Raw genomic sequence first — 27,063 nt, forward strand, 5'->3', positions numbered from 1 at the left:
TATCTACAGTAAGAATAGGATGTACATCAAGGATTAGCTGTGGGATATTTTCCCGAGATTTTCACCACGGATTTCCCCATAAGTATAGATAACGGGAAATAATAACTAGTCGAGATGTATGTTTCCAATAACAATGCATGCAAATGTAAATAAGTACTTCCCATTGTAATGAGAGACACATTATCTAGGATTGATAGGAGCAATCATCATTTCAACAGAAAATCGCCTTGGTTTGAAGTACCGATGTCCAGATGACCAATTTTTTTACGAGTCCTGCTTATTTTCTCAAAATCCTTGATCTTCTCGAAATTTATCTGTGAAGTTTTAATAAAAGCTTCAAAAGGATTGATCGCATTTTGCTTTTCCATTGCTCATCAGACTTACCCAAATCAGACCTTTTAACCGATTGTCTTTCAAATGTTCAAGATAAGTAATAAGTAAGTAATAGTTAGTTCTTCATTGTATGTATACCTACTTACTTTCATAAGTACCTACAGCTAAAATCACTTTAGTACAATGCGAGGTAGTTCTTAGTTGGCGTTAGGTATTTGGTTCTCATGTACTTATATCATTACAGAGTAGATTATGAATGGTTATTATACTAAATGAATGACTTAATGATATATTTCTTCTTTGAAAGGAGTTGAACAACAGGAAAAAATCTGTTAGTGGATGTCCTAACTATTCCATAAAGGAAATTAGGGGTGGGAGATAAGATGAGGACCACCAATATTCTGCTGGTGCTAGTAGATGTATTAGGGCTTAAGCCTCTAGGTAGTGATCCGTCATCCCGCGCGAAAAGTGTTCTACAAGATGTATTAGGTAAACATTTCCAATCTTGACTGGAAGAGGGAAAAAATTTTCTGTCAATATTCTGCTGGTGCTATTAGATGTATTAGGACTTAAGCCTAGGTACTGATCCGTCATCCCGCGCGAAAAGTGTTCTACAAGATGTATTAGGTAAACATTTCCAATCTTGACTGGAAGAGGGAAAAAATTTTCTGTCAGTGGGTGTGTCTAATTTCCATCTTCATAAATAAATAAAACGAGGAATTTTATTTACCTAATAAACGAATTCTATTAGTGGATGTGCCAAATTTCCTTATTTATATCTTCAAGCTTCAAGTGCCCTATCTATTTCTGTCAGTGGGTGTGTCTAATTTCCATCTTCATAAATAAATAAATAAAACAAGGAATTTTATTTACCTAATAAACGAATTCTATTAGTGGATGTGCCAAATTTCCTTATTTATATCTTCAAGCTTCAAGTGCCCTATCTGATGGTGGCATTTATGTGTAAGAATACTTTTTTCTTACAATAGCTAAACATTAGTTTCCTGTGTACATTGGCATGAATAACTAATGCCCTGGCTACATAAACTTGCAGCTACAACCTATGCATTCCATGGTGCTTATCTTTTTATCCACCGGTGTAAAGTGAGCTAAGTTTTGCAGGTCGTATTGTTTTCACCTTGTTTGTTTTCATTTTCAGTTCTATTCCTCGATGGGCAAGTATTTGAATGTGAATGTGAGTTACATCACTGAGAATAGTCATTGCCGATTTCGGATCTTGATCTATATCTATAAGAATTTATGGGATGTTCAGACGCTATACCTAGACGTCCAAAGTTCGAAGTAATTGAAACTAAGGACCTTCTTAATATTGAACATTTTGATTGGTTTTATAGGCTAGCTATTCTTGGATATTGAATTAAATAAAAATTGAATTAGATTTTTTTGGAAAGTTTAAAACAATGTAGTTTACGTGGGGACCGCCTAACTAGAAACACGTTCACGTATCGTTGGTGACCCAAAACATTAATCTACCGGAACCTCAATTAATAATTTACAAATTACAGAACGTGGGAGATATAAATTCATCCTAAATACCATCGCGTTCCAATTTGCCAAAATGACCACGCATAGGACTAACATTTGGACTCTTATCTGATTTCAATAAAAATAAAGCTATTTTAATTAAGGAGAAAGCAAAAATGAAATATAGGTAACTAAAGTTAATTTCATAGTGATAGGAAATATTTTATGACACCAAAATCTATTTTGCCACGTTTTAATTAATATGATACCTATTTTATATTTTTATCAATAGGTCAAATCTACGAAATCCCACCTGATTACATCATGCTATCAAAACTGAAAATTATCTTCTAAAAAGAGCCATAAGTTTGGCACTTCTTGACCAAATCTGAAAATAGTTGAGATGCCAAAAATCTCAAATTTCAGAAAACTTCGATACCTATAGCTCATATTCGTACCTACGTAGTCCTCCACAAATAGAAAAATATTTACATCCTGCATTTTTTCTGACAAACCCACATTTAGGTACGGTGCATTTTCACCTTTTGCACGGTTGTATAACTTGTAGGTAATAATGTAATGTAGTATTGGCCAATGGGTAATGCTAGTGCAATGTTATGTATTATCATACGAGATTCTTCGTATTGTTTCTCTTCTGAACCCGAAATGAAGATGACGAAGCATAGCCAACACATTTTCCATTGTGTTTCATGTTGCAATATTATCTAAGACATTCAGGAAGTTGGATGCTTGGTTCTGTGATTCTACTGTCAAAATATTTGGTTCAAGTCTACATAGCGTTTTTTTGGCAACGAATTCGTTGGTAGGTCTGTGATACGGTTCATGCGGTTCTAATATTAGTACCTACTACCTACAAGGTTCAGTAATGAAATTCAGATATTGTAGGTACGTACCTAGATACGTATAGGTATTCAATAATGAATTTTACTATTCTTGAACTGTTTAAAATTAGTGGAGATGCCATAACTCCCACTTGACGAAAGTTCGAGAGAAGAAAGGAATAAGTAAGCGAAAAGACACGTAAGGATAAGATATAGATACCAACAACATACATCTGCAAACATACGTGAAATACTGCTCTAGATCTACTAACAGAACCTCAGCAATTTTGTAGAAACTAATTTGCGGATTTAGAAAGCTCATAACTTTTGTTCACTGCGATAGCAATCACATACTTCTGTACCTGTAAGTTCTCCTACATTCTTGAGCACACTCTAATACTCTAATTGTTTGCCTTTTTTCTTGTCACAACACATTCTGTTGTTATCATCTTGGAGAAAGTTGACACTGTCCTACACAACAACAAAAATAACGACAAGAACTTTCTTTATATCTTTTAGATAAAAGTCATTCCAGTACTTGATCCTTATTCACTATTGTAGCAATGTTTATCTAGTAAGCCTTCAGGTAGGTCGGGTTTTCGTGATTGGGTGGTCCAGATTTGTACGTGATTTCGTCAGGTTTATCTCTCCTTAGAAGTCACACCTTTTTGAATAAATGAGAAAATTATCGTAATGGTATCTTTTAGTGAACGAGTATTCACTCTCGGTGGTGTAGTGGTTAGCGGGGTGTACTTCGAATCTGGAGGGTTGGTGGTTCGATGACTGTATTGGGGAATGACATCATTTGTAACATGCTTTCGTGTTCATGCTTAACACGATTGAAACTCCTTCAATGATTCCTTCATTTAGTGAAAGAGCATTGATTTTATCTTCAAATTCAAATCGTTCGTACTCCCTTGAAGTAGAAACTTCGATTCTTTGTAAATAATCCTTCTACAAGTCTTTTGTACAATTACTTCCTTCTACAAACTTCGATCCAAGAAAGTCGTAGCGACCTATAGAAGTGAGATGTGAGCATGTAAGCCATAATGGGCAGAGTTTAGAACATTGATAATGTTATGCTCACACACAACGTACCTACGTACTAATAGAGACATAATAGCTAGCAAGATCTTTGCTTCTGATACAGAAACCAAAACACTTCCAGGCCAGAATGAACACATTATGAATCATGACAATGACGATGACTTTCTGGGGTACATGGATAGCTGATAATAAATTATACACAGAGAAACTCTTTCTCCAATAAAATCAATATTAGGAAATCGTGCAGAAGAAGAGTGGTGCAAGAACTTGTCACCTAGATTCAACGATAGTATTTATCGGATTTTAATTGGGCCTTTTCTTCTTTCCTTGAATGTCAAAAATTGGTACATGGATAGCTGATAATAAATTATACATAGAGAAACTCTTTCTCCAATAAAATCAATATTAGGAAATCGTGCAGAAGAAGGGTGGTGCAAGAACTTGTCACCTAGATTCAACGATAGTATTTATCGGATTTTAATTGGGCCTTTTCTTCTTTCCTTGAATGTCAAAAATATCTTTTGCCTCCGCTCGTGATGTTTCAATATTACAGGCAGTTATTATTCCGTCAGGCGCAGTTCAAAGGTTGTCAGGTTGTATGCAAAATATCCTCCAAACTTCCATCAACCATGAAGCATAAACCACCGCCAAGCTGATAAAATTTCCAGTCGTGATGAAATGTAGGCAAAGTTCTTTTTAGTCATAGAGAATATTTTTTTATTGAATTTGAATTATTGTGCTATAAGTTTTTAAGTTTCGATTATCAATAAATTTTGATCTAATAGCAGCAAACATTTTGCTAGAGATAGGTACAAGTATAAAGCGGGCTCAATATTTTATCTTTGGCAGCAAAAGAGTTCTAGGATGCCGATATACCTAGGCTTATGAAACAGCACTACGAGATTTTTATTGGCATGACTAACTAATGCCCTGGCTACATAAACTTGCAGCTTTAACGTATGCATTCCATGGTGCTTATCTTTTTATCCACCGGTGTAAAGTGAGCTAAGTTTTGCAGGTCGTGTTGTTTTCACCTTGTTTGTTTTCATTTTCAGTTCTATTCCTCGATGGGCAAGTATTTGAATGTGAATGTGAGTTACATCACTGAGAATCGGAATAATATTTATACTGTTTACGTTCATAATACAGGGGCATGTATGATTACTCGTATCATAATGTGTTAACCTATTACCATTACTCGAAATCACTTGGCGAATTGCTCGGAGTCATTTTTTTAAAACAATCAATCATAAGATTAAAATAAAACAATCATAAGATTTCTATTGAACGTATTTGCAAAATGTTATATCCATGATAATGTGTGCAAAAATTACACCAGAAATACCTTACCATTACTCGAAATCACTTGGCGAATTGCTCGGAGTCATTTTTTTTCCTATGTGAATAAAACAATCATAAGATTTCTATTGAACGTATTTGCAAAATGTTATATCCATGATAATGTGTGCAAAAATTACACCAGAAATACCTACTCAAAGCAAAAATATCATAAATAAATATATCTACCTAGTCTATGTAGGTACATACGAGTATTGTAGGTAAACATAGTATATTTTATACTTAGGGTAAGTGTACCATTTATTCGCCCATCTAAAAAACGTACCATTTATTGGCCCACCTGTGGGTCTACGCCACATAAGTCTGATCATTGTTGGACAGTATCTTAAGAAATATCTTCTTGAAGCACAAATCATAAATCTTACCTTTAACCGATGATTACGAAACCAGATTGCAATACCGATCAGCCCTGCAAATAAAAACGGTGTCGACAGTCATTATGTTTCATTCATTTGTAATTGTTATGAGCATTATAAATATTGTAGCAGTAATTGTTATTTTAATAACTATACCATAATAAATATTGAAAGATATAGTAAACACAGACCTTATGGATCTGAGAATGCCGAGCAAACTATAACAATTGGAGTAATGGGTTCTGGATCAAACAAATCATGATTGATTACAATAATTGAAATTACTCTGGTTGTGGGTAGTGCGGAGATTCATTCAGATCTACTTGTACCTATATAGATTATTAATTAGGTTTGTAGGTATTATTGTTTATCAGAACATGGTAACTTCAGGTCATTGAAAATTATGTTATGACAGCCAAAGGAGGGCCTAGTGGCAGAATTCTAGGGCGAATATTGTTGAAAGTTTCCTTAAAGGCATTTGATACTGAATTGTAGGATAATACGTAGATTTTCAATTTATATTCTGAATAATTAAATTTGAACTCAAAGTAATTCTAAGTAGAGAGATCTGAGTTTTGAGCTTAGTCTGCTGGGCTAAGAAACTTTTCAGTGTCACTAAAGTTACCATTGTTATCATCGACTTTACCAATTGGCTCACAACACAAACCATATGGATTCAGACAATATTCATTGATCATAATTATGTACCAACATGCCACTGCAGTTTTGGCATCTTCCAAATTGTTGACTTGATTTACATACGATTCCTTGATCTTGTCAACTAGATTTATTGGCATTTCATCAATCACTTGTATCCACTTTTTTTCTGTTCTGTGGAAGCTTTTCCTAGTGTGCCTTGTGTTTTCCAAATTCTTTCTGTAACACAGGTGATCTGCGATCTTTTAACGGACCACACAGTAAGTTTCGTACAACACCCTGTAGGTATTGACTTTCTTCACATTAAGTAACAAGATGGTTCAAGTATCGATCTATCGACTCCTTTCAGGTTATTCTCCAAGCTCTTATAGATTTTTAAATATCACAGAGCTTAAAGTTTGTCACGACTTTATTGAAATGAAACTAGAGAAAAAATGTGGAATATTGAATACAACACATAACTATGTTGTGATTGCTTTTCAAATTGCATGCCAATGTTACACAACCTTTATGCTTTTCAGATTTCTGTATGAGTACTTCAACGTGTATGTAACTGATGGTGATGTTCAGTTTTCGAATTTAAGTCTCATTGTATCAAGAATCAAGATCTGAAAAGAAACACCGCATCGGCAAAATGAGAGAACACTTTAATAATGTACATAGCTGTTAAAAAAGGTCTACTATCTCTTAACAGTACTTACAATGTACCAATTCTAATCAACTTATCATAGTCCAAAGGATCTTCTCATTTTACAGCAGAATACCCGTGTAAGCTAGTGCAATTTAGTTTATCACAGTAGTTATCAAACGAAGATTAGGTACAGGATAATCATAAGATTCCATGAAAGTCTGTTAGTCTATCTGGCGGATTTTCTGACTAACAACGGATTAACAACGGAAGGTATCTCTTTGTATCTTGTTTTCTTGTGTGATCTGCCGTCAGAGGACCAATTAAGTAAACCTGATACCTCTGTGACATCTGGCGGATTTTCTGACTAACTCGTTAAAGAACACTTTAACAACGGAAGGTATCTCTTTGTATCTTGTTTTCTTGTGTGATCTGCCGTCAGAGGACCAATTAAGTAAACCTGATACCTCTGTGAGCTTTTTTCATTTCTTCTTCCAGTTCATTAGGGAATGGTTGTGGGTAGTTTGTGCTAATGTGCTATGAACATTTTGTCATTGTTTATTTCGCTGAGCATGTTAGAAACACTATATATTCCGAGAAGGATATTTTTTAGGGGTGCTCCTGTGTCCTGTTGTAGTTTCAAGTTACACACGGGAAGTCTTGACGAGGTCTTCTTCTTCTTTTTCTTATTCTTCCTCTTCATCTTCTTCTTTTCCATTGATTGCCCAGTATTTACGAGTGGACATAAATGAGAAAATTATCGTAATGATATCTTTTAGTGAACGAGTATTCACTCTCGGTGGTGTGGTGGTTACCGGGGTGTACTTCGAACCTGAAGGGTTGGTGGTTCGATGACTGTATTGGGGAATGACTTTATTTGTAACATGCTTTCATGTTCATGCTTAACACGATTGAAACTCCTTCAATGATTCCTTCATTTAGTGAAAGAGCATTGATTTCATCTTCAACTTCAAATCGTTCGTACTTCCTTGAAGTAGAAACTTCGATTCTTTGTAAATAATCCTTCTACAAGTCTTTTGTACAATTACTTCCTTCTACAAACTTCGATCCAAGAAATTCGTAGCGACCTATAGAAGTGAGATGTGAGCATGTAAGCCATAATGGGCAGAATTTAGAACATTGATAATGTTATGCTCACACACAACGTACGTACTAATAGAGACATAATAGCTACCAAGATCTTTGCTTCTGATACAGAAACCAAAACACTTCCAGGCCAGAATGAACACATTATGAATCATGACAATGACGATGACTTTCTGATAAGTGGTAAAACTAATATGGTGAAACTCATTTCAAAAATTGTACCGTGTAGACTGAGGCATTAGGGAAAAACAGCATAGATATTCAAATAAATAATTATCATTAATTTGAGGTATTATTGCTATACTATTAAGTACTTTACTAGTACCGAATTGTGTTCATTTACATTTAAATGCCTCAGCACATGAACCCTTAAATGTCAACGCGAGTAGGTTGTACCGACCTGATGGTAGGTACATCAAAAGTTTTCCAATGGCGAGCGGTAAAAGAAGAAGGCTTGAACTTTACTTAAATGTCATTAAAATCTAAAATCACTACTCATTACCATTACAGTCATTGCTTGATCTATAAGAATTTATTTCGGATCTTGATCTATAAGAATTTATGGGATGTTCAGACGCTATACCTACACGTCCAAAGTTCGAAGTAATTGAAACTAAGGACCTTCTTAATATTGAACATTTTGATTGGTTTTATAGGCTAGCTATTCTTGGATATTGAATTAAATAAAAATAGAATTAGATTTTTTTTTGGAAAGTTTAAAACAATGTAGTTTATGTGGGGACCGCCTAACTAGAAACACGTTCAAGTATCGTTGGTGAACCAAAACATTAATCTACCGGAACCTCAATTAATAATTTACAAATTACAGAACATGGGAGATATAAATTCATCCTAAATACCATCGCGTTCCAATTTGCCAAAATGACCACGCATAGGACTAACATTTGGACTCTTATCTGACCTATAGGTAGCTATTGTGGATTATAAACAGAGTGACAGTTTATTATTCCTCATGACTTTATTGTCTGTGCGTTAACATGACTTTAACTTTGTATTGGACGAAGATAAAGATATGTAGTCGGAGGTATATGAAAGTACTTTATCCAACACCTTCAAACTGTCTAGGAAGCGTTTCGTCTTTATTAGAACTCATCAGATAAATAGAGTATGTATCATTGAGTTGCTGGCCAAGACGAAGTAAGAATATTTTTAATCTTCCGGATGGAAATTTTTGAAAAATTTTGGCGGTTCCAATCCAAATCTAGTTATTAAAATCAGGGTACGGACTTTGTAGCATGCATTTATGCTTGACTCAAAAATCCGTCCAATAATATGTAGGTACCTACAAAATTAAAATATGTACTTCACACCCGCGATCTAACGTATTCACTGACTTGACATGATGATTGCTGGGATATTAAGGAGCGCGGTAGCGCTCCGCCCCGCCAAGTCAAGAAAGTTTGACCGCGCTACTAGAGATATTATACGCGACAGGGAAAGTAGCCGTTTTCAGGTAGTTGTAGGCAGACAGCCACAAATGACGGAAGAAAACGGATTGCATGTGTGTGTGTTGGGGCATGAAAGCAGACCAAGTTGAAAAAAAAAATCATCAAAATCAGTTAAGTTTAGCCGGAGATATTTGACTTTAAAAAACGTCAAATTTTTCATCATTTTCTGCTGCTGCTGCTGCTTCTGCTCATCAGAATCGGTTAAGTTTAGCCGGAGATATTTGACTTTGAAAAACGTCAAAATTTTCATCATTTTCTGCTGCTGCTGCTTCCGCTTCCGCTTCTTCTTTGACGTTGACCGCTCTACAGCCTAAACCACTGGACCGATTTTGATGGTTGATGGCTCATTTTTTTTCTCGTGAGTGGTAGGTGTGCCTTTTCATATTTTCAAGGCCCCCAAAGGGCCCCTTCAGCCTTAAATTTGATAAAAGAGTGATTTTTAGGGGAAAAATTCTAAATTATCGCTCGAGTTGATTAATAAGGAAGTTTTGCACTTCGTAGAGTCAAAAGTCGGAGTGTCCGAGTGGTAAGGAGTGTGATCTTTGAATAAACGATGAGCGGGTGGGGTGGGGGTTCGAATCCCACTGTTGTCTTTTTTTTACATAATTTTATCATTTAAAAATATTTTATGGATACGGAACTTACCAAAACTTACCCAATGATGATATTACGGCATTTTCACTCGGAAATGGTCGGAACTTACTTACCCAATGATGTTACTATGGCATTTTTAACTGGGGAATGACCCGAACTTACTAAAACTTACATAATGATGTTATTATGGTATTTTTTCACTCGGAAACGACCCGAACTTACTAAAACTTACCCAAAGCTATTACTATGGTGTTTTTCACTCAGAAATAATCCAAACTCACCAAACCTTACCAAATGATGTTACTATGCCCATTGCCTTTGTACTTTGTTGCGCTATGCTCATACGTCATATTATGTTAAGTTTCTGCAAAAAGTTATGAGATCCCCCAAAAAATACCACTTCGTGGCATAAAAAAGACCCCGCCAAGTCGTTCCTCCCAAAATAAATCAAGTGCCCACAAAAAATGAACAAAAATCCATCCCACCCCAAAAAAGATTGGAAATCAATTTTGTACCCCGCCTTTTATTCACTTCATAATTTGTGTCCTCCTACTTCACGTAGTAGGTACCTACCTTTCTTTCCCCTCATTGCACTCCTCTTTCTCTAATATTACTTCTGCTTCACTGCATTGGCGGCGTGCCGCCTACCTTTCTTTCCCCTCATTGCACTCCTCTTTCTCTAATATTACTTCTGCTTCACTGCATTGGCGGCGTGCCATCGATTTATTTTTAAAGCATTGCACGCCGCCAATGCAGTGAAGCAGAAGTGAGATTAGAGGAAAGAGGAGTGCAATGAGGGTAAAGAAAGGTAGGTGGCACGCCGCCAATGCAGTGAAGCAGAAGTAATATTAGAGGAAAGAGGAGTGCAATGAGGCGAAAGAAAGGTAGGTACTACGTGAAGGAGGAGCGGGGTACAAAATTGATGATTTCTAATCTTTTTTGGGGTGGGATGGATTTTTGTTTATTTTTTGTGTGCACTTGATTTATTTTGGGAGGAACGACTTGGCGGGGCCTTTTTTATGCCACGAAGTGGTATTTTTTGGGGGTTCATTCTTACTGAAATATTATCCATTCATCAAATATCTGTTTTCGGTCTTAATCCACCTGTTATGATACCACTTCTATTCAGCTGAGGTGAGGTGAACGTATTCAGAGATATGTGGTATAGTCTCTCTTCTCCTAGTTACGTATTCTGGGTAGAACCAAAGTCCAGTCAGCCGTGAAAACGATTCCATTTCGGTTCCAACCAATCTCGAAAACCTCAAACTTCAAATAACCAAAAACCTCAACATTGGGGGGTTTGCGGAGAAATAAATGGATTTCGGCGAAGATATAATTGTCCGCATGAAATGGAAAGTTGGGTCTCAGGTGTAAACACCATTTAACTATAATCACTGGCTTGCTTCCTTGAGATGTGTGGGTCCGAGGACCTCATGTGAGTGCTGAAATATGAACGAGGTAAATAGTAGAAAAAAGTGGACTGTTGTATAATACGTCTAAGTATAGTTTCCTACATAATGGTATGTTTACTGTACAACCACACTTCATAATACTGCACTAGTTATGGGAAGTGACATGGGACAATGAGATAGTTTTAAATATTGGGAAGCAATATAGCAATATGGGACAATACATGAGATAGTGAAGGAAATTGAAAGCGTGCAGCCTTGGTTACACGAAGACAAAATAGTAACTGCGTGACTGTGTTGAGCCATACTTTCTTGATAACTGAGTATTTCACAAACTGCACCACCGCCACCGAGAGATGTGTCAAGTTTTAGTAGATCTCCATAAAAATTGCACTTACGAGCTCACGTGGTGTTTCACGTGGTGGTGGCATCTATAAATCATGGAACTAGAAATTAGTCAATGAATGAACACAGGACAACTAGATACGCTAATGGTAAAAGATTTAGTAGCGACCAGTGAGGAAATAAGCAGGAAACAAATGGAAGGATACACACATGTAGATTGTAGAGCTCTGTGAACTTGCCATTGAGTTCATTACCTCTGTTGAACACAGAGCTGATATCACAGGTATATGTAGGTACCTGTGACCTTGAAAGCACAGAGCTATGACCTTGAACCAAGGTCAGGGAGACCCCTGATGACTGAGTTGAAAGAAATTGGTATTGGGTTGTTCAAAAGAGCTTCGGGAACATACGGAATCATAAGTCAAAACGGAACCGGGGCTAACTTGCAGAGTTTTTTAAACCAGAAAAGTGTTCGCACTTTTTCCGGTGGTCACGAAAAGAGGGGTACTCAATTTTCGTCACGCATTAAAGAAACGGCACGAGCCAACACCAATTACTTACCACTCAGTACAATGAAAATGTGACCCATCTTGTTATTTCCGAATTCTGAATAAGAAAACTACCTCCTACACACAAAGTTATTGCTACAAAACCCCAAAGGAATTTTTAATACACAATCATTACCTATTTATTATTACCCAAAATGGTATTTTAATTAAATTTCAACATTGTTGCTCATATTCCTACACTCATGTGCAAAAATTTGGTACATACTAACTTCAGGACTTTTGTATAATCAACAATAGTTTCGTTGAAAATAAAGCCAAGTAGGAAACCACAAACGACATCTTGAAGACAACAACACAAGCTTATAGTTGGTAGGTACCAACAAATGTTTTAAAATATCCAGAAAAGGCTGACAACGATAAATGCTTGGAAAATGGGAAATGCAAACTGTCCCAAATTGTTCGTACTCGAGTGTACATCTAGTCGATTTGCATTTGAAGCAAGTAAGGTTGCGCACCACTGCCAGAACCTTGCACCTTGTGTTACCTATCCGTCTCGCAGGAAGTATGGATGAAGGCGCAAACCAGGTGCTGCGTGTGAGGATATGGGGGAGATAAGCAATACTGGAATAGTACTCAGCACGAGGGAGATAGGTTTAAGGTGTTGTCTCTGATATTGAACTTGGTAGGGAAAAACTATGTTGGGGTAAGTGGACCCATTTCGGTCTCTGATAAGTGAACCGATTTTGGTGTCTGATATTGAACTTGGTAGGAAAAGACTATGCTAGGGTAAATGAACCCACATTGGGTTTCTGGTATTATACCTACTTGATAGAGAGAAAAACTACATAAATGTTGGTTTAAGTGAACTCACTTTGGACTTTGGTATTGTACCTACTTAGTAGAAGGGAAAATCTATGATATGGTAAGGGAACTAGTTGTTTGACACACCTTCTCTTAAATTGTAACAAGTTGACACTGTTTCGCTGATGCCCCGGATCATCTAAAATGTATCTAAACTTACGTCCTTTAGACAAACGGAGTACATTTAGTAGGTACATGAATAGCTGGTTCACTTACCCTATTCTCTCTCTCTCTCTCTCTCTCTCTCTCTCTCTCTCTCTCTCTCTCTCCCCCGCGCTCTCGAGATAGGTTGAAGGTGTTGTCTCTGATATTGAACTTGGTAGGGAAAAACTATGTTGGGGTAAGTGAACCCATTTCGGTCTCTGATAAGTGAACCGATTTTGGTGTCTGATATTGAACTTGGTAGGAAAAAACTATGCTAGGGTAAATGAGCCCGCATTGGGTTTCTGGTATTATACCTACTTGATAGAGGGAAAAACTACATAAATGTTGGTGTAAGTGAACCCACTTTGGACTCTGGTATTGTACTTGGCAGAAGGTAGAAGGGAAAATCTATGATATGGTAAGGGAACTAGTTGTTTGACACTCCTTCTCTTAAATTGTAACAAGTTGACACTGGTTCGCTGATGCCCTGGATCATCTAAAATGTATCTAAACTTACGTCCTTTAGACAAACGGAGTACATTTAGTACATGAATAGCTGGTTCACTTACCCTATTCTCTCTCTCTCTCCCGCTCTCTGACCATGTGTAGGTAGGTACAAGACCTTCTTTTCAGTACACCAATGTGCGTGTGCATTATCTATGACTCATTACAGTCATTACTATTATAATTATAATAATCCTCATTCTAATTCATACGGTCATAACCCTCATATTATTCCACATACATCATAACCCCCATCTACTTCATATTCAAAACCAACCGGTCCAGAATTCCAGATCACAGCTGACTGATTATAATGACTGTATTTACGTTACGAGTATCACAAATCGTTCCAAACATCGTGACCGAGAAAAACAAATAAATAAAAATCTGGTGTGAACATCACACGACTTTCTATTACATTTGCAGAATACGTAGGTATTTGACAAGAAATAGAAAATAAATGTAATAAAAGGGAAATTTGTTGACACAGGGGAGTATCGAACCCGCAACTTCTCAACTGTAAGTCGGACAGTTCTAAAAGTAGTATGATTCTATGGAATCTAAGTACATATGTTCATTATTTCATTAGATAGTAGATACTGCATTTGATACGAGTATTTTATGTCTAAAGACTGTTGACGACTTTATAACTGAACCATCATCTGTTACTGGACATTTTCCCAGACATGAAAAGCTTTTACGCCCGGATTTATGGTCCTTGCAGAGCGTGTCCGCTCTGTAAGTGTATAGTGTACCTACTCCCTCTGAAAGTGTACTCCAGCTGAAACATTTACCTTTATTTCAAGTTTTTATAAGGAAAAAAGTACCAATTTCAATTCATTAGTATGTAGGTAAAATTCTGACGTCTTTTTTTGGACTCTCTGGAACTCATTAGCTTGACTACAGACCACACCGTGCAACTACTAATTCTGTGAAAAACCCTGAAAACTCTCTTTAAACTCTCCCTTAAATGAATTATTAAAGTGAATATTACGAGTATGATTCTATGGAATCTAAGTACATATGTTCCTTATTTCATTAGATAGTAAATACTGCATTTGAAACGAGTATTTTATGTCTAAAGACTGTTGACGACTTTATAACTGAACCATCATCTGTTACTGGACATTTTCCCAGACATGAAAAGCTTTTACGCCCGGATTTATGGTCCTTGCAGAGCGTGTCCGCTCTGAAAGTGTACTCCAGCTGAAACATTTACCTTTATTTCAAGTTTTTATAAGGAAAAAAGTACCAATTTTAATTCATTAGTATGTAGATAAAAGTCTGACGTTTTTTTTTTTACTCTGGAACTCATTAGCTTGACCACAGACCACACCGTGCAACTACTAATTCTGTGAAAAACCCTGAAAACTCTCTTTAAACTCTCCCTTAAATGAATTATTAAAGTGAATAAACCACTTTTTTGACATCAGGGGATCCCAAAACGAATATTTCCAACCATTTCCCGATTTTGAAAATTTGGACCGATTGCAAATTTGTGAGAATTTTTTTGATTTCATGAATGGAAGAAGTAATACATTGAAATAATATGATCCATCGTTCACAGAAGTATATTAGATGAAGTATGATGTATACCACATGTAGAACTAATTATTCATATCAAAACCATTAGGAAGGATAATGGAGTTAATGGACTGGTAGTCACTATAGCTGGAATAGTCAGTAGTTCTAGTACTGCGTGAGTGATTAGTGTAATATACTAGTATAGTATCAAGAGTAGTATGGTTGTCTAGGACTTCAATTTGAGATTCTTTACTTACCTATATCTTTGATTGGAACATCCTATAAATGGCATTTTCGTGAATATACTTTCATTCTTGTGATATCGTATTGTTGGTGAACTTTTTTGTTCTACCAGAAAGCTTTTAACTTGTAGAAAGTTGTAACACACGAAAGTGGATCAATAGTGTTGTAGTTGTGTTCTAGTACAGTCCAGACACAGAGTAATTCAAAAGTAAAGAAGATAGGTAGTATAGATACATAGTCCAAATCATTTGGAGACAATGGTCAAATCCTTTCTAAAATTTGTTAAAAATACAACTAGGTACTAGGAAAACAGAATGCCAATAAACCAAGAAAACTCCCATGTTTCTGTTCATCATATTTGGTGGTATCATGGTAGAATATCTGGTCCCAGACTGTCCAATATTTACAGTTATGTCTAGCTACTTATCTAACTTATTTGTAAACATCTTCTGGTGCATCTACTGTCGATCAACAGTCTGTGAACTTATTTGTTTACCAATCACCGGCTACTGTGAGAGACACTATGTTCCGGTCATTCCGATTTGAATTGACTCTAACACCATTATCATGATCAACAACATTTCTCGTAAGATATTCGTCTTCGTGACAAATCTTATCATTATCCAATCATACCTGATCAAACCATTGTCTAGGTTCATCAAATCATCTCCTTGCACTTGGATGACTAGCACTTCTCCTACTTGATCTACAGACGTGACAGTGTTACTTCTGTGTTTAGATGTTCCAGGATAACTGTTTCTACTATTCTTCTAATAAACAAGTTGATCCTTCTAATTGCTGACAATTGGTGATTCTCATGATTTTTTTTTATTATCTCAGAAAAAACTATAAAAATTAAAAAAAATATTGAGACTAAAACGAAGAAAACAGCAGAATCCAATATAATTTACTGGCCAATATTTACCTCAGAGAGTCTGCCGCCGTTTCTTTGTACCACTCGTTTTCGTAGGATTGCAGCCACATAGGGTTCGAACCCTCTACACTGTGCATGTTTGTGTTAGGTATCACCCTGGCAGTCACCGCACTGGTTCTCGTGGCATTCGACTCCGTGGAACCTGTCGGTTTAATTAGAAATAGTATAATTAAAGATTTTGAAGAAGAAGAAGAATACCCAGATAGAGATACTGCTCCCTGTTCCCCCTCTCATAAGATACCTCCGTATATTTCTTAAGTTAACTGTTGAAGAAGAAGAAGAAGAAGAAGAAGAAGAAGAAGAAGAAGAAGAAGAAGAAGAAGAAGAATACCCAGATAGAGATACTGCTCCCTGTTCCCCCTCTCATAAGATACCTCCGTATATTTCTTAAGTTAACTGTTCCTAGTGGAACGCAATTGAAAAGTTAACAGTCGTTAGTATTAGTATTAGTGCTTTATTTCGACTGTCGAATTAGGACATGTAGTCCCATTATCTCAACAGTTTAATATTGCACCACTTTATTTATTTGAATCATAAAGTACAAAATGGTAGGTAACAAATTACATAATAATAGTGGTAACAATAGTTAGGTAACAATCGTTAGTGTCAGTTCAAGAAAAAACTACCTACTTATTGCTTTATGAGAAAGCTTTCTTCATCCAAATCCATGGCACATTAAATCTATTTGTCCCTTTTATATTGGAGCATTGATTAAACAAGCCTGATCTTGGCAACAGATTCTCACAATACAGGTTTCAACTTTAAATGAACTTATTTCCGTTTAATAAAACAAACCTAACACAAATCACATAAAACAAAATACAAACGTACCAAACGCGGATACCGTAGCCGCTTTGATTTGACGCTGATAATACTTGCGTTGGGATACGCAGATCCCCACTATCGTGGTAACAATAGTTAGGTAACAATCGTTAGTGTCAGTTCAAGAAAAAACTACCTACTTATTGCTTTATGAGAAAGCTTTCTTCATCCAAATCCATGGCACATTAAATCTATTTGTCCCTTTTATATTGGAGCATTGATTAAACAAGCCTGATCTTGGCAACAGATTCTCACAATACAGGTTTCAACTTTAAATGAACCTATTTCCGTTTAATAAAACAAACCTAACACAAATCACATAAAACAAAACTAAATACAAACGTACCAAACGCGGATACCGTAGCCGCTTTGATTTGACGCTGATAATACTTGCGTTGGGATACGCAGATCCCCACTATCACAATGATGAGCAAAACTAGGAACATAATGACGCCGGCAAACCAAAACCACGTGACGTTGTCCATGTGACCTGCCCGCAGGATGGGTAGTGCCTCGGCACCTTGAGTATCCAGCACGTTGAAGTCCTGGAAAGATTTCAGATGGTGAAGGTAAATAGTGTGAGTTTCATGGTAAATTCATCAAGGAGGAATTGAAGTTGGTAATCGTTGACATCCCTGACATAGATCGTGAGGTCTAGATCAGAAGTGAGAGGAGTAGGGACACCCTGATCATAGATCTTGTTTAGGAAATTAGGGGTCAGCTCAGAGTCTCAAGAAGAAAGCGGCAGCGGCGATATCACTTTAAATATATCAGTTCCCAATAAACCATGGTTGGTAATCGTTGACATCCCTGACATAGGTCGTGAGGTCTAGATAAGAAGTGAGAGGAGTAGGGACACCCTGATCATAGATCTTATTTAGGAAATTAGGGGTCAGCTCAGAGTCTCAAGAAGAAAGCGGCAGCGGCGATATCACTTTAAATATATCAGTTCCCAATAAACCATTGGAGTTAACCAACCTTGGGTGTGGATGGTTAGGGTGAGCATCTGGAGTATCGCGTGCTGCTGGCTTTCCCGCTCAGGCTGGGTGAGGTAAATGTGATTTGACGGATAGCTTGTCGCCAAATATGTAATTGGGTAAAACTCCGGCTCTAAAGAGTCTGTAGACCTCAGCAGTTATGCAGTGACGGTAAGCATATACATTATTATATATACAGTGACGTTAAACCAAAAATAGTGATTTATCGTTTATATTTAGTTAGAACCATTCTTACCTTGAACAGGACATCGAGCTGTTCAATATTGAGATCAATCATCTTGAGTACATGGTCCACCTCCATGACGGAATGATCTCCCGGATCCACAAAGTGAAGATACAAGTCGGTCCGGGTCTTGTCCACTTTCCCGTCTTTGGTTTCGTGAACCTTACACTCGTCCACGTTGACTATGGCACCAGTTACGTTTCCTAGAACACTGCGAAACACACAAGAAGGTACTATGAAATAAATGAGAGAATGAAGTTGGTCATTTCTGTAGTGATTAAAATTAATAAATAAGCGCAAAGTGGTCTATTGTAAGGAAACACTATACATTTTGGCGTTATTATGAAAATGTGGCAATGATTTTTTTTTTTTTACTAGGTATCAAACTTGTCAAGAGACGTAGCTATAGCTACAATCGTCAAAGCCAGCTTTCCTTCTTGGACTGGGACTTACGACTAATGCGCCTGGAAAACAGAACAAGAAATTTAATCACCGTCAAGTAACCACACATTTCACATCCACCTACCTTCTGAAAACATCCACTTTCTCTCTCAGCTCGGGCGGATTTTGCCGGAGTACAAATTTGACCTTCTGATCTTCTCGCAGCAAGTAGATGACCACTTTGGCCGTATCCGTGAGTCCTCCAGTGTCATTTGCCATCAGTATGAAGTCGAAGTACCCTTTCATACCTTTTTGAGGATCAAAGTTGAGGAAAACACTTCCCGTATCTTCATCAAGAATGAATGGAGGCTGCGGTATGTTCTCCATTCCCTCACTCAGACTGACTCGTATGGCACCGATGATGAAGTATTTGACGCGGGCGTTTATACCTGGAATTTTGACATTGTGTTTAGGTATATGTAAAAGTAAGCTAGCCTACATCTACAAGAACGTCTTCTACTAAACGCAGCCGTTATCACTATGAACATTTGTCTAGGATTCTCAAACTTTGATTAACTTTAACTTTGGTTAAACATGCATTTAGTTAGCGATTTTGACTTACCCAAATCCTTATCAATAGCTTTGATTTGCAGCAGCTCCGTGCCGAAATCCGCATCTGTAGTGACACCCCCAGTGAAAACTTTATGTACAAATTGAGGTGCATTATCATTGATGTCCAAAACATTGATCACCAGTCTGAGTAAGGAGTCATCCCGACTGTCAAACTGGACATTGCCTTCTATTCGAGGTGGATTAATACAATCTTCGCTTGCTTTAACAATTAACACATGCTTGTCTTGTTCTTCTCTATCGATCTCACGCACCGTGGTTATCTTGTGACTCAGCGGCTCCAAATGGAAATAGCCGTTCTCGTTACCACTAATGATATAATAGCACACAGGGAGTGAAGGTTTCTCTAGAATGTCAATGTCATCCCTATCCACTGTATTGATCAGATCATATCTCTCACTACCAGGCTTCTGGTGTTCTGTGAAGTTGATGGTGAATTCATCAATGAGGAATTGAGGTTGGTAATCGTTGACATTCCTGACATAGATCGTGAGGTCTAGATCAGAAGTGAGAGGAGTAGGGACACCCTGATCATAGGCTTCTACTCGAATCTGATAGAGTTTCTGTCTCTCCCTGTTGAGAGGCTGTCGGAGGGTGATCAATCCAGAGTGCGGGTCAATACTAAACGTCTGGAAGTCTCCAATCATATCTTGCTTCAGTCTATATTGTACCATGGCATTCTGACCTATATCATCATCCGTGGCTTCCACGGTAATAACTGCACTTCCCACTGTGGCATTCTCCGGAATACGAATTGTCACGTTATGTGTCGGACTCACAAATCTTGGAGCGTTATCATTGTAATCCGTGACGCAAATGGGCAGGTCCTTGTAGACTATATTTGGAGGTGTACCCAAGTCTTGTGCCTGGATTCTCAAAGTATAGTTCCCATACTTCATTTTCAAGGGTCCTGATGTCACAATGCGAGCAGATGAATAATCTATACTCATTATGTTGAACAATCCTGAAAAAGAGATTAATGTAAAGTTAGAAATGTTGGAATACATTGTGTATTAAAAAATAGTATTCTTCTTTAAACAAAACAAAAATAGAAAGTAGGTAAACAAAACATGGTAAGATGTTAGGATACTCATTATGTTGAACAATCCTGAAAAAGAGATTAATGTAAAGTTAGAAATGATGGAATACATTGTGTATTAAAAAATAGTATTCTTCTTTAAACAAAACAAAAATAGAAAGTAGGTAAACAAAACATGGTAAGATGTTAGGGTTTCAACATACCTTGGGCATTTCCTTGGACAATATCAAACTTGACTTTGCCGTTGGGCGTGCTAGGATCATCCTTGTCCACGGCTTTCACAATGAACACACTCTCCATAGGTTCATGGAACTCGGTAATTAGAATGCAAGATTCTGGGAAATTTTCAAACACGGGTTTTTCATCGTTAACATCAATCACATTGACGAGGATTTGCTTGAACGCATTCCTGCTCTCACCGCTCATGTAACCGTACTGGTAATTGTCCCAAGCCTCAATGATGAGCATGTAGGAGGATTGCTCCTCCCGGTCCAAATGATCAGAAATGTTCAAGGTGCCCGTCATGGGATGGATTTGGAATTTGCCATGGGAGGAGATGCGGTCTAACAAATAGGTGATCTTGCCATAGTCTCCCGAGTCCTCGTCCTTTGCTTCTATGGTTGCTATCTTTGTACCTGGGGAGAAGTAAAATGTACTTTTAACGATCTATTTTTCTTTGTCTCTTTTCTAGTTTTAGTTATTGGGACTATAATTAGCAATAAAGAAAAGAAAAAGAAGAAGTAATAGATTTGATCTTACTAACGTTACTAACCTAATGGGGTGTCTTCTCTGATGGATAACTGATTTAGAGTACCAGGAACAAAGTACGGGTTATTGTCATTCTCGTCTAAGACTTGTATGAAAACTTCCGCATAACTCGATCTCGGCGGAATTCCAGAATCCGTCGCTCTAACGCTAACGTTGAGCCACTTGTGTTGTTCATGATCAATCTTGTTAGCCACCACAATCTCTCCCGTGTCTTCATCCAGGTTGATCAGTTCTTTTATCTTGGGCATCGCTTCGAGGGAATATTTGATGGTACGGTTCTTATCTTTATCCTCAGCTACTACATTGGCGATGTTGATCCCCATCTTGCTGTTTTCGGCTATGGATCTCTTGTAGAATGGTTTCTTGAATACTGGGCTGTTGTCGTTCTCGTCTTCTATGATAATTGTGAGAGTCCCTGCAAGTTGAATATGGGAAAGAAATCAGCATTCTAGAGAACTCTTGGCAGAAGATAAAGCTTTTCTTTAAAAGATTTTCTTTGAAATTTAAACAATTTTGAAGTATGAAGATAATAACATAAACTTGACCTATTATGTACGAATGTTCTTACGTATAATACACTAGTGGTTCTGTGAACTGTAGACCTCACTAGATTCTTTTGCCTAAGCTAGTCTTTGTCTAAATGGGTAACCCTATGTAATAGACATGTGTATCAAAACAGAAATAAAAGTAAAAGTATCGACACCTCTTATGTAGTAGGTACCTATATCTAAAAAAAAGAGGTGACGATCATTCTAGAGAACTCTTGGCAGAAGATAAAGCTTTTCTTTATAAGATTTTCTTTGAAATTTGAACAATTTTGAAGTAGGTATGAAGATAATAACATAAACTTGACCTATTATGTACGAATGTTCTTATAATACACTAGTGGCTCTGTGAACTGTAGACCTCACTCAGATTCTTTTGCCTAGGCTGAGTCTTTGTCTAAATGGGTAACCCTATGTAATAGACATGTGTATCAAAACAGAAATAAAAGTAAAAGTATCTACACCTCTTATGTAGTAGGTACCTATATCTAAAAAAAGAGGTGACGAATACCTATAAACCTGTCAATCCTTCTAAAGAATAAATTTGAAGAAGGGTTGATTTTGAACCTTTTTTTAAAACAATAGATTTACCAAACATTGGGATTATTTTTATAGATAGAACAGAAGGGTATACAAGGGTCATAAATGCGGTAATTTATCTATTACCATTTTCAAAAGTTTGAGACCAAAATTGGACCTGGGACACCAAATTTCAAGGATCGATGTGTCTTGATTAAAGGACCTCAAAATTTCAAAGTTTATCGAAATCGGACCAGGCAATCCCGAGTTAAAGCGGAACAAATAAACACATAAATAAACAAACATCTGAATTAAATGCAAAACGGTCGAGTTAAAACATAGACCTTCACTTCCTTCGGTCAACAAGTTAAATTGTCTAGATAGGTGTAGGTATATTACGTTCAGTAATACCTGTAGCAGTTTGTTTTCCTTTGACTCCGGCCAAATCTTCAACGATCAGTCCAAGTTTAATCGTCTCCACTTTTTCCCGATCAATGATTTTGACGATCTTCAATTTTCCGTCCACGGAGTTCAAATCAAATGCCGATAGATAATTGAATTCAGATGGTTTGATGATGGTACCGTCTTCATTTCTGCCTTCAGAGTTATTCAGGTCGATTCTGTACCTCAGCACTGGCTTCAGGTCAGGATCTATGGCAACTATTTTGTGTATGATGGTACCCACCTGAAACCGAATGAAAGTTTATTATTGTCTGGAAATTACCTAAATTACTGATCGACTGATCAAAAAATTTCTTTGAACTTTCATTAATCTTTAAGATCTTTCGTTTTCCCTTACCGGTGTGTTTTCCTTCACATAAACTTGACCAGGATCTAGGAGTACAGGTGGTTTGTTGTTCACATCCTCAATAGCAATGTCTACACTGACTTGACTGTGTCTTTGTTCTCGTCCAATGCCTCCATCAATAGCTAGCACTTCCAAATGGTACAATGAGGTCTTGTTCTCTGTGAGATCTGGGTCTAGGTTAGCACCTGGGGAAACTCTAATGATCCCAGTGCTAGCATCAATGATGAATTTGTCTTGGGCACCAGACTGGATTCTGTACGCGACCAGATTGTTAGGGGACGACGCATCCAAGTCAATTGCTGTCACCTGAAATGTCACATGTTTGGATACAGTATTCCTTTAAGTACATATTATTTTCTTAGCGATCTTAAGTAACCAAGGAATTCGATATACCTAGATGCTTGTAATAAGTCACCCTTGATAGGAACCCAGAAAAATGATCATCGGTTTTTCAAACTCACCTGGATGACAGTGCTACCTCCCACCAGATCCTCAGACACGGTACATTGGTAACTCCCGTGCTCAAACTGGGGACTATTATCGTTAACATCCTCCACATAAATGTTGACTAGAACTTTACTGCTCAGACTGGGCACTCCCAAATCTTGAGCCTTAATGTACAACTTGATGCTACGACTGTTAACACCTAAGCGATCGTTCTGGATTTTGGCAAGATGTTCGAAGTCGATAGCTTGCATTGGTTTGATGATACCTCGCACTGGATCGATTGTGCTAAAAGTAGCACCATTCGATTTCGCGTGAAAAATCACATGAAATTAACTATTCACATGCTTGTTTGGCAACGGGTCACGAATAAAAGGGAAATTTGTCGACAAAGGGGAGTATCGAACCCGCAACTTCTCAACCGTAAGTCAGACAGTGCTAAAAGTGGCACCATTCGATTCGGCGTGAAAAATCACATAGATTAGAATATTCACATCCGAATGACCAAATGTTCTCGATGTCTCTTACCGTTTTTACGAAATAAGGGTTAAGCAACAATGACTTTGGTGGGAATGACCCGAACTTACTAAAACTTACATAATGATGTTATTATGGTGTCTTCTCACTCGGAAACCACCCGAACTTACTAAAACTTACCCAAAGATATTACCATGGTGTTTTTCACTCAGAAATAACCCAAACTCACCAAACCTTACCAAATGATGTTACTATGCCTATTGTCTTTGTACTTTGTTGCGCTACGCTCATACGTCATATTTTTCTAAGTTTCTGCAAAAAGTTATGAGATCCCCCAAAAAATACCACTTCGTGGCATAAAAAAGGCCCCGCCAAGTCGTTCCTCCCAAAATAAATCAAGTGCCCACAAAAATAAACAAGGTACTGCGTGAGTGATTAGTGTAATAAACTAGTATAGTATCAAGAGTAGTATGGTTGTCTAGGACTTCAATTTGAGATTCTTTACTTGCCTATATTATTGATTGGAACATCCTATAAATGGCATTTCCGTGAATATACTTTCATTCTTGTGATATCGCATTGTTGGTGAACTTCTTTGTTCTATCAGAAAGCTTTTAACTTGTAGAAAGTTGTAACACACGAAAGTGGATCAATATGAGTAAATGTAGTTGTGTTCTAGTATAGTCCAGACACAATGTAATTCAAAAGTAAGGATGATAGATACACAAGTCCAAATCTTTTGCAGCGAATGGTCGAATCTTTTATAAATTTTGTAAATAATATAACTGGGTACATGGAAAACAGAATGTCAATAAACCAAGAAAATTCCCATGTTTCTGTTCATCATATCTGGTGGTATCATGGTAGAGTATCTGGTCCCAGACTGTCCAATATTTACAGTTATGTCTAGCTACTTATCTAACTTATTTGTAAATATCCTCTGGTGCATCTACTGTCGATCAACAGTCTGTGAACTTATTTGTTTACCAATCACCGGCTACTGTGAGAGACACTATGTTCCGGTCATCATGTAGTAATAGGTACTTGATTTTTGACCTAAATGTAATTTCAAGGTGGAAACAATAAATAGGTAGGTAACTACCTACATAAACAATACATTTTCTTGAAGTTCTAATTAGATATCTAAGTGCTAGTTAAGTATCTACTACCTACTACTTAAAACGTACGTTCAAGTTTGCAGTCAGCAATCTTCAAAATTCCACCATTCACCTAGAAAAACCTTGCTTTTCTTCTTGTTTTCCAAGACATTGAGACGTGCTCAGGGAATTATTGGTCAAATTATACTTTTGTGGAGATCCGCTGATCTTTCTTTAACTATTGTCGCTAAATCCTTCATTACAGTGGATTATTATCAGACATTTCCCATCTTCAGATTATTCACCCTGTAATTGACGTGCACGATTCACCCTAGCATGAAAATAAGAGCTATACATCAGTAGAACTTCAAGATCCAAAGTGCACCTCGCACATCGTTGTCATAGGTCTAGTAAACGTTGCAGCATGGATGTATGTATTGGAAAGGTTAACGATATATTGCAACTTTGCAGAAACCTTTTTTTACCTTTCATTTCATTATGTTTCATGCCAGCTAGCTTTGATGCCAGCTTAGTGCTCTGAGAGCTACCTTCCAAGTCAAAGGTTCTGGATTCTATGGTGAAGGGAAAATATGAGAGCATAGGATTTTGCTCCAGAATATTCAAGAATATTGTATTCCTAGAATACCTACTTACTCGTATGTATTGTTAAAGAAGGCCACTGTGGTGTCAATCATTGGGTGCACGCAGCACGATTGGTGTAGGTGATAATTACGTGAATATAATGGCATGATTATTGAGATAGGGCAATAGTTCTCAAGCTTGTTCAGTAGAAAGGAAGTAGGTACCTACCTAAGAAAAATAATGAAATGATTCAGAGTGTTATAGAAACAATATTGATAATACCTACCTACAAGAAAAGAAACCGCAAAAAGTCGGAAATATCTGATTTTACGTTTTCCGGGGATCGAATAAGCGGAACACGAAATCTGGAAGACTTGTTGAAAGAGTCCTGGTAGTTGTCTATCGGTCGATACTCGATAACTAGAAAACTTTTGCAGCAACCATTTTGCTGTTTTCCATACCAAATTGACAACTAATATCTTCAATGGTCTTATCGCTTTTGTTCCAGGAACGTTTATCTATCGTCTGAGAGGGGCAGATCCTGATGGAGATGTTCTGACCTTCGGAGTTCAAGGCCATGGACACGATGTCATACGGATTGAAAATCTCAACTCCAATGAAGCCAACATCTATCTCAATAAAGAACTGGACAGAGAGGTAAAAACAAAAAATAATCTTCAAAATATTAATCTTGTTTTTAGGTTAACGAAGAAAATTTGGGTTAGGAAAAAAATTGTCTTTATGGCGTGGCGTGGCGTCCATGATGGAACAATACGATCAAATTGGGTTGTAGGTTGTTACCTACAACTTGGAATTTTGAAACTGATTTATTTACTCGAAGGCCAATTTTATTGTAAGTATTCACAAATCATTTTTCCTCTTCTTTGGAGATCGGACACTTTTGTAAACAGTGAAAGAGAAAACCGTCTTTTTAATTACATAATTGAAAGGCTAAATTATCTAACCTCTTGTTTCCTATTCTCAGGTTCGGGATGAATACTCTCTGGTGCTAACTCTCACAGATGGCCGCATCGGCGAGGGTAACTTCATCACTCAAAGTCTTCTCATACTGGTGGAAGACGTCAATGATAACGAACCCATCTTCAAACCGTACCAGCCCACCATATCGGTGAAAGAGGATAGCGGTCCAGGTGTTCTGACTACGCTGGAAGCAACGGATGCTGATGAAGGACCATATGGACAGGTAGGGAATTTCGAAAGGTGTTCCCAAACATAGTCGTCGATTTACATCGACCGTCGATTTACATCGATCGACGGCCGTCGACTATGTGAACACACGTAAACACTTTGATACGGGAATAATTCATTAGACAAGATAAACCTCAGTTAAGTCAGGGCTTCCCATTATAGTATCAACCT

General features: G+C 37.3%; 1 protein-coding gene across 1 annotated transcript in view; it reads right to left on the reverse strand.

The window, feature by feature from the left end:
- The window catches only part of LOC103507197 (cadherin-23), a 58,368-nt gene that overhangs the window by 20,344 nt on the left and 10,961 nt on the right, over positions 1–27,063 (reverse strand). The window contains exons 12-23 of the mRNA XM_026822120.1: positions 26,145–26,328; positions 25,587–25,673; positions 23,545–23,801; positions 23,075–23,389; positions 22,687–22,960; positions 21,216–21,626; positions 20,647–21,078; positions 19,397–20,368; positions 18,920–19,223; positions 18,406–18,604; positions 17,519–17,717; positions 16,342–16,492 (exon numbers count right to left, since the gene is read on the reverse strand). Of these exons, the coding sequence (XP_026677921.1) occupies positions 16,342–16,492; positions 17,519–17,717; positions 18,406–18,604; positions 18,920–19,223; positions 19,397–20,368; positions 20,647–21,078; positions 21,216–21,626; positions 22,687–22,960; positions 23,075–23,389; positions 23,545–23,801; positions 25,587–25,673; positions 26,145–26,328 (3,785 nt within the window). The remainder of the gene's footprint in view (positions 1–16,341; positions 16,493–17,518; positions 17,718–18,405; positions 18,605–18,919; positions 19,224–19,396; positions 20,369–20,646; positions 21,079–21,215; positions 21,627–22,686; positions 22,961–23,074; positions 23,390–23,544; positions 23,802–25,586; positions 25,674–26,144; positions 26,329–27,063) is intronic.

The sequence above is a fragment of the Diaphorina citri genome, unplaced genomic scaffold, assembly GCF_000475195.1.
Source record: "Diaphorina citri unplaced genomic scaffold, Diaci psyllid genome assembly version 1.1 scaffold295, whole genome shotgun sequence".
Taxonomy (NCBI): domain Eukaryota; kingdom Metazoa; phylum Arthropoda; class Insecta; order Hemiptera; family Psyllidae; genus Diaphorina; species Diaphorina citri.